General features: G+C 43.0%; 1 protein-coding gene across 1 annotated transcript in view; it reads right to left on the reverse strand.

The window, feature by feature from the left end:
* Window positions 1-11,320, reverse strand: part of INO80C (INO80 complex subunit C) — a 33,109-nt gene extending 21,789 nt beyond the window's left edge. Inside the window, exon 1 of the mRNA XM_059815560.1 lies at window positions 11,133-11,320. Coding sequence (XP_059671543.1) covers window positions 11,133-11,267 — 135 coding nt within the window. The 5' untranslated portion in view covers window positions 11,268-11,320. The remainder of the gene's footprint in view (window positions 1-11,132) is intronic.
* Between the last annotated feature and the right edge of the window lie 836 nt (window positions 11,321-12,156).

Raw genomic sequence — 12,156 nt, forward strand, 5'->3', positions numbered from 1 at the left:
TGGGCTTCATTAACACACTATGGGGAAAAGCACCCAACTGAGGTACCCTGACTTGCCTAAGGAAAGAGTGTATGACTGCTTGACTAGGGAGAGGGTGCATGCATCTTAATCACATAAATCAGCTGTCTGAAATGAGACACGGTAACACTGAATCATTGAGGCTGGAAGGGGTCTCAGGAGAACACTAGCCCACCTCCTGCTCAAAGCAGGGCCAAAACTGACCTTGGACCAGGCTGCTCAGGGCTTTGTCCCAGCAGGTCTTGAACGCTTCCAAGGACAAAGATTCCATAGCTCTCTGGGCAACCTTCCCTCTCCCTAGTTAGAAATCAATATCCTATAAAATAGAAAATACTGGGTTTATTAACAAAAAGCTCTTTTGGTCATGAGCAGTCATATAACTCACGTTAATTACTGCCCTAATTTCTGCATGTTCCATTTCAGAAGTATTTTGCTGTAGTCCTGATGGTTTCAGGGCATAAATGTAACAAAGGTTCTAGGCAGAGGGGTCATCTTTTATTAAATGTACCTATTTATCTGGAAAATTAAGACAAGCTTCTGGATGGACTGCATACCAATACACCACTGACTCAACAGAAAGACTGTTTTTACAGCACGTAACTTCCACGCAGTTTCCTACAGGGTTTTAGCTCCCTCCTCCTTTCGCCTAGATGATGAGTGTTTTCGTAATGCTCTCTCCCTTCTCTGATTAACATCTCCTGTACTCCTGGGATGCCACTAACCTTTTCTTCAAAGATGGTCTACCTGATACATACCTAACCAAACTCTAAGCAGTTGTTCTGTATTTAGCTGGGGAAGTTGCTGTTTCATTTTCGGATTTGAAAAAAGACTTATATGCTTGAAAGCTTATTTGATTTTTCCAGCTGTACCACTTAAGTGATGCTATCCATACCTGTAAACCTTGTCTAATTTATGCAGAAACCATCACAGGCGTCTCAGCCTTTTCTGCCCTTCTTCTCATTCTTTCACTAACTCAGAAAAGCATAAATCTGAGGAAGCAGTAAATAAGGCTGTTGGGATAAGCACATCGCATCCTTACGAACACAGGGCTAAGTAGTGCTACAAGCATGCCAACACTGTAAGGGCAGAAAAGTAAAAAACCTAACTTGCTTAGAACTGCGTAGATGGTTTCACCTCTAGACCTGTGGATGTTTGCAAAATGAGCTATCTTTTTAAATTATGTCAGATTTTATGTAATTCACATACTAGGCAGGTTGTGCACGGAAGCACACAGAAGTGCAATATTTTGCCTGTTTAATGAAAATTAAGGACATACGATATACAAACAATCGTTTTTCTGTTTAATAAATGATAAAAGGATAGATATGATACTAGAAGTCTCTCTTCCTGTGGTAAATCCTAGCAATGGCCTGCAATGCTTTACAGAAGGATTTCTCTTTTAATTCCCCAAAATGCTCCTTATCCACAGCGGGGTCTTATAATCAGCAAGGACAATTTTTTTTCCGAGTCAGCCAGTGCTTACATCCTGGGGCAGGATGATAACAAAACATGTAATTACACATATTCACCCCTCCTAGAATGATGGACTCTACAGTTTAATTACATATTACTCACAAAATAGGTTCTTTCTATCCATTTAAAATTTGTTTCTTGAATTAAGAGTGATGCATTTTTATTACAACATAAATGCATGTTATTAGATGGCATGACTATATAGCTTTTTGGCTAGAGTTTTGGAAGGAAAAGATTTCTGATCTCTGTTCGCACAACTGTGTATTTTGCATGAAAATTATCATTATACAAAACACATAACAGAAATGAATACCTAAAATACGTAAGCAGACCATTCTCACAACTGTGTTCAATACCAGACTACGGAGTCGTTCTCTTTGGAACAGACAGAACCTCCATCCTTGGCTGTAGAGGAGAAAACATTTCCACATTGCGCTCCCACCACACCAGACTGGCTTCCAGCCTGGTGGTTAGGGTGTGTGTGGGGAAAACGAGGGTTTGAATCCCATCAGGCAGTGGTAGGAACAGGTCTAACTTCAAGTGGAGGACACAGCAAGCACTTGTAAGGACGCATGATATAAAAAGCAGGTATCAGTGCCGTAAGTGTGTCCAGAGAAGGGCAACAAAGCTGGTAAGGGGTCTGGAGCACAAGACTTATGAGGAGCAGCTGAGGGAACTGGGGTTGTTTAGCCTGGAGAAGAGGAGGCTGAGGGGAGACCTTATTGCTCTCTACAACTACCTGAAAGGAGGTTGCAGAGAGGTGGGTGTTGGTCTCTTCTCCCAGGCAACAAGTGATAGGACAAGAGAAAATGGCCTCAAGTTGCGCCAGGGGAGGTTTGATTGGTTATTAGGAAAAACTTCTCCACTGAAAGGATTGTCAAACATTGGAACTGGCTGCCCAGGGCGGTGGTTGAGTCGCCATTCCTGGAGGTATTTAAAAGACGTGTGGATGAGGCGCTTAGGGACATGGTTTAGTGGTGGACTTAGCAGTGTTAGGTTAACAGTTGGACTTGATGATCTTAAAGGTCTTTTCCAACCTAAGCAATTCTATGATTCTGTTCTACTTTTAAAAGAATGAATTTAATATCTGCTTTCAGAAAGGCAGATGTTCATGGTTCTGAATCCCAAGTGGAAAGAGTTGCCTAAATCTTCAGGGAGAAGTAGAATTAGGACTAGACCGTAGTATTTCCTGCTAACGTATTTTAGTGGCATCTCACAGAGCTTGCTGGAGTTTGTAGAATCAATTCTAAGACACTTAAGAGACTAACAGACAAGCAGTATGACAGCTGAAGCTGTAACTCTCCAGGTCTTCCTCTTCCAGGCAGGGACACTGGATCTACTAATGAATCAGATCTTGAACTGCTCCAATTTTCATTTAGTTTGTTACGGTAAACTAATGAAACCTGCAGTTAAAGAGTATCTAAGCTCATGAAATAGCTCACTTGTAATGGAAAAGTGGTTTTCCTTGCCATGCAGTCCTGTTTCTTCCTTGGGCTACCTCAACACCTGTTAGACCTCCCTGTGAATCAGTCTAGTTCACCAATACAGCAGGAGACAATGCAGCTTCCTGGGAGAGGGGGAAGGTTTGGTAAGTTAGTTTTCTGACTGATGACCTCTTATCAGTGGCTGAGCAGGTCTAGTGAGTACCAGAGCTGGCGTGATGCAGGCAGCAGGAGCATGCAGCTGAGACTTGTAGAGGTGGGTAAGAGTGAAGAAGATAGGAGACTGGGACTCCTTCCTTTTTGATCATGAGAGGCTAGTAAATTGCCTAATTGTGCCCCTTGAAGTTCTGGGTGTGCTTTGCAGTGAGACAAGACACACTGTTGATGGATATGAATTCTGCTGTAAGGGCCAGGTATATTTCACAACACCGAGTGTCACAACTTTTATGGCTTTCTGCAGGTCTAAATAAATAGCCAATGTCTCCATTCTGGCTTCCTGGAATGCTTAAAAAAAAGTGTTCAAAACCCTCACAGGCTACAAAATTAGTATTTCTATTTGCCCTTCTAATCTACCATTAATACATTTCTATAACTACTAATGCCTTGCTAAAGCAAGAACTGAAATATTACCTAACACAGGGATTACACTTTACAAAAATGTGAAAAACAGTCTGACACCTCTTCAAATCTGCAATATCTAGACAGTTAAGTTATTCCGAGTTTTCTTCTGTTAACCTGAACACTTAATGAGCTAACGGGATTCTGAGATTGCTTTTTAGGAGCGCTACTTCTCAGACAAAATGTCACGCTAAAGTACATGCATACAGTGTTTTAGATTATTCTTTCTCTTTCAAAAAATAATCCATCCTATTTTATGTCCTTATGGTAGAAGCAGTGAACCATCTTTATTATGTCTGCTAAGTTTCTTGTACGTTTATTATGAATCCTGAAATTAAGTTTGACCCTAGTAAGACTCCCCACTTTCTGTTAGCTGAAGGAAAAATTAAAATTCTCTACTAGGATAAGGGGAGAAGGGTAAAAAAAATGACAGCAGCATACTGACGCCCATAGTGAAAGTCAATACACATATGCTTTTGCCTTTCTCTCTACAGTACAACACATCTGTGTTTACTCTAAATCTAAAATCTAATCACATTTGGTTGGGGGGTTGGCAATTCTCTGAGACTGGCATAGACTGGTTTGGAAATTCACATACTTTTATGATTAGAGATCATGTAAAGCCTTCAATATGTGATAAATGTCAAGCAAAGCCAATTCTTAACTCTCAGTTTTGACAGTCTCTTTTTTAATCTAGATTGCTTTATAAAAGCAATTCCTTTTTTTAAAAAATAAAGCTAAACTTAAAACACACATATTGTAACTTTTGCCAGATTTCCTACATAATCTGCTAATTGTCTTTTAATTACCATTTTTCCCCATCAGGGACTGGAGAAATTCTGGTTCTTTAACAGATTTGACTTCAAATGTGCAAGTGACAAAAACTGGTACCTTAGGATAATTCTGGCTCTCATTAGTGGACTGCTTGAAAACAAGCTGGGTTTTTGGGAAGCGTACAAAAACCCCACGGAAGAAGAGATGCTTAATACTTCAGCTGTTCACTGTCTGCTTTGTTGCAGAAAGTACCTTTGTGGTCATGTGTGTTTGAAAGGATTAGGAGACCTAAGTCGTGATGCTCTAAGTGCTTCATACAGAGAACTGCGAGTTTGGAGGTTTTCAGTGCTCTGTGGTCTGGTGACATGCAGTGTGATGCCACAGTATGCTACCTATCTGTGGAGTAGCTATCCCAATTTAAACACTACCTACTAAAACTCTTGTTAAGACATGGCAATTTGTTTTAAACTGGCTGAGTTAGTTTTGTAAGAGCCAAGACTCTTGGGTAGGGTTGTGAATAAGGGTGCAAGTGGCTGAACTTGAAGAGCTCACCTCAGCAACTAGCAATCAACTAGCTATACTTTATTCAATGTAAGCGTCATTTAAATAAATTCAATTAGGTTTGAGTTAACATCCCCTGGGATCACGTTACGTCTTTTAAAGATATTGTTCCAGGCGAACAGTATCTTTAGATTGGCACTGCTTCATAGGTTAAATTCATGTATTTTCAGTTACTGTCATAACCTTAAGGGCCGAGAGATGTTTAAAAAAAAAAAAAAGTGTAGTCTAGAGCATAAAGACGTGGTAGCTTTTTAATAAACTGGCAAATACATATGTACTTACATCTCCCTACTATCCTGCTGTATCAGGGTCCTGCTGTCTCTTTCAGAGCAGGTGGATTGGTGAGAAACTCAGCTTGTTTATTAAATTTCCAACTACAAAGGAAAATCATGCTTTTCTGTTACAGAAAGTCTTATATGGAATAGTGTTATAATAATTAGACTAAGTTTAGTGTTATACTGATTGGAGTATACAAGGTCTGAATTCGGAAGTACGTAATTTTTAATTTCAGATCAGAAAGTTATTAAACTGTGACACACTAGAGCAGGTGCTTGTCCCACCAGAACATGGCGAGAGCAGCAGTTCAGCTCAGTAGTTGTAGTGGTACTCACCGATTCTGTAGTTAAACTCATTCTCCCCAACCTCATTTTTCAGGAAATTACAGCCAGATCAAATGGACTCTTTAAAACAAAGTTATTTTAAAATTGATTTGATGGTTTCCTACTTAACAGTGATAGGCTTGGTAAAATAGCATAACAGGAGAATTGATTAAATTTACTGATGGTTTAGAGTCCAATTCTGTGCTATTTATGTACTAGGATAAGCTCTCTGTCTTTAGTGGACAGCTTCTGAGTACATAACCGTAACCATGTTAATATGTATATATTTAAGTCTTCTTGTTGAACATACAGCTGTCTATCAGAACTCTAATCTGATGATCTTCGGTTTACAATATAAAAAATCATCGTTCAGTTACATTTAAAATAAAAGTGGAGTTCTAAGCATATCTTAGAGTTGCTCCTTTTATTTTCACGTTGTGCATGAGAGGAGCTTATTTAAGAGGATGATAACTTTAAACCCTTTTGACTTTTTTTTTCTATTATTGTTGGATAGCTTCTGTTTTTAAGCATGGAACAAGAAATACAGAAAGTGTTAAGTATACATACGAGAGCTAGTTACATAAAATGAAGGTTGCCAGTAGTACTGCTGCAATATTCACAATTAGAGATAAAACCAATATATTTAATAATTTAACTCTTAAATACCATTGCAGAAGAGTAAATTCAGTCTTTATTTTCTAAATAGTACCAAGACCTGCTGTTGCTACAATGATGGAAAGGAAGGAAGCAAAAAGCATTCTCTGCATATTTCTGTAGTTTACAGGGCAGTTTACATCAATTCAAAATGTAAGATGAAACATGATGTCATTCTCAAAGTAAGGCATTTATTGTACTTCATCATGCATGTCTGAAGTTGCTTCAAAAATAATGTAAGCAAATATACATTACCATAATATTTAGCCTATTTTTTCTCTTTAATTGCCCTCTGACAAAATCAGACTTTTTTTTTTTCAAATAATTCTCTTGTCTCACTGCAAATTTTATCTTTAAAGCTTGCTAGCTGTCCTGGGCAAGCATTTTGCTTCATCAATTACATCCTGATGTAGAATATACTCTTTTAAAAGCTTCCTGTTGCTTTATAATCTATAAAAATAATGACGTGAACATTAAGGTAGAGGAACTGGTGGCATTTTAAGATCAATGTCAAAGATTCTATCCCAGCTGAAGTGGTAGTAATTAAAAAGATGAGAGACCTGGAGGCAAGTCTGCACAAGAGTCAGCAGCAGAGTTGAATCAGCACAGCAGCTACGGGGAATCACTGGGCAAGGACATCTGACTGAACGGTGCGATGTAAACCACTAAACAGCATTGCTTTTGACACATGAATGTTATGTATATTAAATATATACATAACAATCCTCAACATTAAAAATCTTCTGCTGCAGCAAAGACTGAGGTATTTTTCAGTGGCACAACTGCATGGGAGGAATAATTGTGTAATGCTAATGAAAGTGATGTAATCAATTTGCAATCATGCTTTCCTGTAAACTCGCTTTTAATTTTACATTTGGTAAATACAGGCATTATATCCAAAAAGCATGTGTCTCCTTCTGTAGACATGACTGACAAGCCCTATGTGCGATGTGCTTCCAAAACAAACATGACTCAATACCTTTGGGTCGGTAACTCATACAAATGATGAAGAATGTTTTTTGGTAATGTTCCTAAAGTCTATCTTAGAGAATGTAGCAATTCATATGTTGGAGAAACATAATCAAAACTGGGTTTATAAAAATCTGTATGCTGTGTAATAATTGTGCCTTCTTGTAGGATACACAGTTACTCAATCTAGCTGATGACATTGCTATACTTAAGCAAATTTGGTATATAAAAAAATAAACACATTTTTGAAATCTACGGTTTTACCAGACCAGCATGTCTTTCAGGGCGAGCACTGTGATAGCTACTTGTGACATAAAGCACGCAAAAGAAAAACAAACTATGTGATTTGCAGACTTAAAAAAACCCCTTTTTGTTTAATTTCACAATGATGGAATCACAGATGTGGATAAGTTCACAGCTAGCACAATGTGAAGTGTATTTTCATGTTGGCCAGGCACAAGGTTCTCAGCAGACGTTACCAGTTAATATAATGGGGAGTCCCCAGATCCTAAGTTGACCGCTGCAAGTAGTTACGAAGCTCTAGGTAGGGATCCTCTTACCTATCGTTTGCTAATTAACCAAGGAAATAATTAACTATTTCTCTATCTGTTTCACAATGTCAGTTTACTTAAAATAGAAACCATTCTGTGCTGAGTTATGGCATGGTCTATTTGGCTTCTGAAAGGCTGAAAATAGGCTGTAAAAGGCTGTTAAAAAATATCAAAGAGGTTAATTAGGAAAGTGAACAGCCAGAGGAGTAATAAGTGCTACGTCCAAACCTGTGCTGAAAGTGATGCGTATTAAAGGTGTGTACCTATCAGACTGCCAGATGAAGAATGTTACCTGTTTAGAGTGGAAAAATTAAAATAAAATAATATCCCACAATGATTGGATACTCAGTATATGACATATTCAGAAAAAGTATTTAAAATTCATGGATGACCTAGTCCCTGACTGGCTGAGCCACCTAAATGTGGACAAATTATAAAATAAAGCATTAAGTGCTTGTTGACTGGCTATATTCTGAACAGCTCAGCAGACTAGAATTACTGAGTGTTTCACTGTGTCACAGGTTTCCTTATCCAGAAAAAGTACATTACTCAGCAATTAACTAAGGACTTTATAAGGACTTCTGGAGATTAAAATTAAATAAGGTACTGCAGAAGAAAGTGCCCAATGATCAATGTTTCTAACTCAAAAAACGCAAAGCCCCCATTTAATTTCTGTTTGAACTGGCTCGCTCCAGAGCTAGTCAGCAACATTAAATGTGATAGCTAGAAGATCAACGAGCTGTTTCTTGTCCCATTCCTGAGGTTACACATTTTGTGAGACTCATTTTTTTCTTTTCCTTATGGGATTGATCTGCACTGCTGAATTCAGTGAATGCATATGCTGACTTGGACGTAATGTTGAGAAATTACTCCTTTCTCCACTGAAATCACTTGTGAGAAGAATTGCAAAAACTGTTTATCACACACTATCAAAACCTGGTTTGAGTAAGAAGTCATGGATTGTCTTGTAACACTGGAAGTTGCCCATAGGCTTAAGTTTGGTGTGAACTTCAGAAAGCAGTTTTAAGAGGCTGAAGGGTTTGGGGAAGTTTTTTAAATACAGAAGATTTTGTACGCATTTCACAGAATCACAGAATCACTACGGTTGGAAAAGACCTGTAAGATCATTAAGTCCAACCATCAACCCAACACCACCATGCCCATTAAACCATGTCCCGCAATGCCACATCCACACGTTCCTTGAACACCTCCAGTGAGGGTGACTCCACCACTTCCCTGGGCAGCTTATTCCAGTGTTTCACCACTCTCTCAGTGAAGAAATTTTTCCTAATATCCAGCCTGAACCTCCCCTGGCACAACTTGAGGCCATTTCCTCTTGTCCTATCACTTGACACTTGGAAAAAGAGACCAACACCCACCTCAGCCTCCTCTTCTCCAGGCTAAACAACCCCAGTTCCCTCAGCCGCTCCTCATAAGACTTGTGCTCCAGACCCCTCACCAGCTTCGTCGCCCTTCTCTGGACACGCTCCAGCACCTCAATGTCCTTCTTGTAGGGAGGGGCCCAAAACTGAACACAGTATTTGAGGTGTGGCCTCACCAGCACCAAGTACAGGGGCACGATCACCTCCCTACTCCTGCTGGCCACACTGTTTCTGATACAGGCCAGGATGCCATTGGCCTTCTTGGCCACCTGGGCACACTGCTGGCTCATATTCAGCTGGCTGTCAATCAACACCCCCAGGTCCTTTTCTGCAGTGGAGAATTTATATATAATTTAAATTATATATAAGTATATAATGTTTTCTATCTGCATACACATACACACACATGTGCACACATGCACAGAGCTGTCCTCTCTGTGCTGGAAAATCCAGAGTGTTATCTCTAGCAGACCTTGAAAGAGTTGTCAAACATGATCATGCCAGGCAGTAATTTTTCACAGTTGCAGTGCAGTTTGTTAGCTACATTAAGCCCTATGGTTCATACTCCCTCTCCTAGGGATCAGCCCACCAGAAAAGGAAAAGAAACTATGTAAATGCCACAGGGTGAAAACAAATGTTACAAGAGCATCATTCAGAATGAGTTTGTGTCTGTGCTCTGGTGTGTGCACAATGGCTTTTAATCGTCCATAGAGAAGATCTGCTGAAAAATGCAGAAACGTTCCCCTGATCTGATGGCTCATATGAAAATAAGCAACCTAACTGGCAGTAGTGCATACTTTGTAGCTATGCTACTGTTATAGTTCATGAAATGTTACTGAGAAGAATCATCGGGGGGGGGGGGGGGGGGGGGGGGGGGCAGACAGACAACACAACACACAGCAACCATTTTTTTCCACCCTTTTTTGACCACCAGGCATACTGCATCTAAAGTCAATACAGATGTCATATACACACCGACTCTGAACCTCTTCCAGGCCTTAGTTTTGGAGCATGAGATGCTACCTCATGATCAAGGGACAGATGTTGTCAGCTGGGGATGGGTCTGTGGAGCTGCACTGTGGAGTCACACGATGCAGAAATAGAGGCTGCACTACCCGCTGTGACTTGGGGTAGGAGGTCAGGACAAACTCACATTCACAGTCCTTCTTCCTCCTCTGATCCTGTTGCCCAAAACTCAGGCTCTGAGGTTACATATTCATTTCACATTTAACTCTTAGGTCCACTTAGCTCAACTGAGAGAAGGGCATAATGCAAAATTGTATTTGAGCTGTACACAACAGAACTAGCAGCTGTCAAATTGTGCTCGTTCAAGTGCCACTCCCTCCTCCACGATAGATCAACTCCCTCAAATTAAAATCATCATGCACCATCAGAGGTTTGTGCACGTAGGTGTACACACAGAGCTGAGGTATGGCATAATGTCAGGTACAAAGCAAGCTGCTAAAGGCACGCACAGAAAAAAATGAACTGCAAGACGGTTTGATCAGAAAGCATCAACACATACAACACCGACAGTTACGGGATTTTAAACACAGCTTTAACTGAATCTCGGTTAAGCTTTGCTTCTTAGTTGCACACTCGACTGAAGAAGGCATGAGAGCCATACTACCCGTTTAGCTGTATACACGGAGGGCACACAACCACAGGGGGATTAAAGAAGAGGCCTGAAACTCGGCGTTCATACGCCTGGAAAGAAACCGCCAAGCCGAGGCCCACCGGAGCCCCCGGCTCAGCACCAGGCACCCAGCGTCCAGCCCTTCCCTAGGGTTCGGCAGCTCCCAGGCCGGCCAGGGGCAGGACTGGCGAGGAGGAGGAAGGGGGGGCGTAGGAAGCCAGGCGGGAGGCAGCAGTGGGCCCCGGGGGCACTGAGCGGGGCGACGGCCTCCGCCGGCGGGCACCCGACGCCCGGGGGAAGGCAACGGACACTCCGCCCTGCTGGCGGGCACGCCCCAACCGCCCTCCTCATAGGCACACGCGCTCCCCGCTCGCCTCTCGCGAGCATGCGTCGGGGGGGGGGGGGGGGGGGTCGTCGTCCCCGCGCATGCGCGCTGGGCGACCCGCGCCTATTACCTGCGAGGCGCCCAGCACTGTCGCTTTCTTTTTCTTGGCGGGGCCGCTGCCGGTGCCCGGGCTTGCCGGGCGCTTCTTGCTACGGGATGGGGTGCCAGCGGGAGAAGAGGCCGCCGCGGGCATCAGACTGGCCATTTCTCTTCCCCCTCCCAGCCCCTCCGCGCTCGGGCTGAGCACGTAGGCGGGTGGAACCGGCACAGCGTGCCCTCCCCCCCACCGGGAGGGGGAGCGAGGCAGCTCCGCGCACGCGCCGTGGGGGCGCGGGCGCTGGCCGGCGGCGCTGCACGCGGGCATGCGCAGTAGCAGCGCCGCGACCGTCCCATCCCCCCCGGGCGGGCTCTGTCAGGGAGGCCGTTAGCGAGGGGATGTCGGGGGAGGCGGTGGTCACGGCGGTTTGGCCTCCCCTTGTGAAGGTTTCCATCGCGGGCGTGCGAGGCCGGCGCTTTAGCAGCTGGGGCGAGCCTCGTAGGAAGCAGCCTGCCTCCTCAATGCTTCGCCCCCCGACGGCCTGCGGTAGCCCGGGCCCCTTCTCGGAGGCCTGGCTATGGCTGGCGGCAGAGCCGGCCTCCGGGGGAGCTCAGTTCGCCTGGCTGCGCGGCCCCGAGCTGGGCCTGGTGCCCGAGTGCGTGGGAGGTGACAAAATGTGGCAAGCTTTGGGTTTGCTAACCGTAGGAGGTAGTAAGCATGCAAGGCTGGGAAGAGTACTGTCACTGAGTCCCATACATCACAGAGGCCTTTGAGTCCTGCAGTGTGCAGTCATTTGGGAAGTGTAAAATAAAAAGCTGAGTAAGACTCAATTAAATACAAGCTGTACTCTCGGAGATGGGGGACCTAGCCCATGCACAGAGTGGGCAGTGGAGTACAGTGCTGCATTTGCAGGCAATTGCTGTCTTAAGCCTGCCCAAAGTGAGGTAAAGCTTATGCAAAATGCTTTCGGACCACGAGAAGGGTTTGTGAGTCTCCAATGTGTCAGCTTTTTCCAGTTGCCTTGATAAAACATGCAGCTGGTTTTAATTGCTCCCTT

This window comes from Gavia stellata, chromosome 3 (genome assembly GCF_030936135.1).
Source record: "Gavia stellata isolate bGavSte3 chromosome 3, bGavSte3.hap2, whole genome shotgun sequence".
NCBI lineage: Eukaryota > Metazoa > Chordata > Aves > Gaviiformes > Gaviidae > Gavia > Gavia stellata.